The following is a 1,925-nucleotide window of genomic DNA, read 5'->3' as shown; positions in this document are numbered from 1 at the left end:
AAAGGTGAGTTGAGGCTGGGCGCGGTGGCTCACGCCTGTAATCCCAGGACTTTGGGAGGCCAAGGCGGGTGGATCACCTGCGGTCAGGAGTTCGAGACCAGCCTGGCCAACATGGTGAAACCCCATCTCTACTAAGAATACAAAATTAGCCAGGTGTGGTGGCGCGTGCCTGTAATCCCACCTACTTGGGAGACTGAGGCAGCAGAATCACTTGAATCCAGGAGGTGGAGGTTACAGTGAGCCGAGATTGCACCATTGCACTCCAGCCTGGGCAAAAAGAGCAAAACTCCGTCTCAATAAATAAATAAATAAGAGTTGATTTGAAGAAAAATATTAAGTAAACCGTGGTACTGGTGGTACAAAGGCTTGGTGAAACCCACGCAGATGTCCAAGGGCTGGGAAACCTCCCAAGGGGACAAACAGCTTGCCCTCTTGGTGGAGCAGGGCTGCCTGTGCTGACACAGTCCTGCTTTCTTCCAGGAAAGGCAGCTCAGGCCCTGAACCGCCAGCACAGCCAGCGTATCCGGGAGCTGGAGCAGGAGGCAGAGCGGGTGCGGGCTGAGCTGAGCGAAGGCCAGAGGCAGCTGCGGGAGCTCGAGGGCAAGGAGCCCCAGGATGCTGGCGAGCGGTCTCGGCTCCAGGAGTTCCGCAGGAGGGTCGCTGCGGCCCAGAGCCAGGTGCAGGTCAGTCTCAGGGCCTCAGGGTGGGCTGCTGGGGTGACTCCTGCCTCCTAGGCTGTCATCCTTGGGACCAGGACATGTGGGCTCTGAGGTCCAAGTTCACTGTGGAACCTTGTGCTCCAGCTCTGGTCCCCCAGGGTGAGTCTGGTATCGTGTAGAAGCCGGAGGTCCGCCCGGCTTTACACATAGTAGAGGCAGTGGGGCAGGTCCTGCCTGAAGACTACCTGGGAGACCAACGAGAGGGTGAAAGGTGGGCATCTAAAGAAACCTACCCTGTAGCATGCAGTTCTCTGTCCCCCAGTCCCCCTTCCAGCTCTCCATTCGCTTACCCCTCCATCCCATACTCCCTTGTCTGTCTACCCGTTGGTCCACGTGTCCGTCAAATCCATGCATCGGTTTAGTCTTTCTCTGAGACAGAGTCTCACTCTGTTGCCCAGGCTGGAATACAGGGCCACCATCCTGGCTCACGGCAACCTCCGCCTCCTGGGTTCAAGTGATTCTCCTGTCTCAGCCTCCTGAGTAGCTGGGATTACAGGCATGCGCCACCATGCCCAGCTGATGTTGTATTTTTAGTAGGGACGGGGTTTCACCATGTTAGCCAGACTGGTCTTGAACTCCTGATGTCAGGTGATCTGCCCACCTGGGCCTCCCAAAGTGCTGGGATTATAGGTATGAGCCACCGCGCCTAGCTGATTTAGCCTTTTATCAGGGGATTGACCACCTGTCCATTTATCCGCAGGTATATCCACCCTTTCCATCCCCTTTTGTTAATTCATGCATTCTCTGTCTGTTTTAGTTTGCTACGGCTGCCATAGCAAACTTCCATAGACTAGGGGGATTTAGACAACAGAAGTTTACTTTCTCCCAGCTCTGGAGGCTGTCAGTCCGAGGTCAAGGTGTCCACAGGTCTGGTTTCCCCTGAGGCCTCACTCCTTGGCGTGCAGACGGCCACCTCCTGGCTGTGTCTTTACATGGCCTTTCCCCTGCCTGCTTGCAGCCCTGGTATCTCTTCCTCTTCTCATGAGGAGCCTGGTCATATTGGATTAGGGCCCACTCTAATGTCCTCATTTAAACTAATCGCCTCTCTAAAGACCTTCTTTCTAAACATAGTCATTTTCTGAGGTGCTGGGGGTTAGGGCTTTCATATAGGAATTTTGGGGAAACACAATGCAGCCCATAATGGTCTCCATCCTATTTTTTTTTTTTTTTTTTTTTTGAGACCAAGTCTCACTCTATTGCCCAGGC

The 1,925-nt window shown here is 54.1% G+C and overlaps 1 protein-coding gene across 1 annotated transcript in view; it reads left to right on the top strand.

Annotated features, from left to right (window-relative positions):
* Positions 1–1,925, top strand: part of KIF7 (kinesin family member 7) — a 22,986-nt gene that overhangs the window by 13,780 nt on the left and 7,281 nt on the right. Inside the window, exon 12 of the mRNA XM_011986344.1 lies at positions 481–683. Within this exon, the coding sequence (XP_011841734.1) occupies positions 481–683 (203 nt within the window). The remainder of the gene's footprint in view (positions 1–480; positions 684–1,925) is intronic.

Source organism: Mandrillus leucophaeus, unplaced genomic scaffold (assembly GCF_000951045.1).
Source record: "Mandrillus leucophaeus isolate KB7577 unplaced genomic scaffold, Mleu.le_1.0 Scaffold297, whole genome shotgun sequence".
NCBI classification, from domain to species: domain Eukaryota; kingdom Metazoa; phylum Chordata; class Mammalia; order Primates; family Cercopithecidae; genus Mandrillus; species Mandrillus leucophaeus.
Note: the sequence above shows the minus strand (reverse complement) of the source record. Positions and strands in the feature narration are given on the sequence as shown.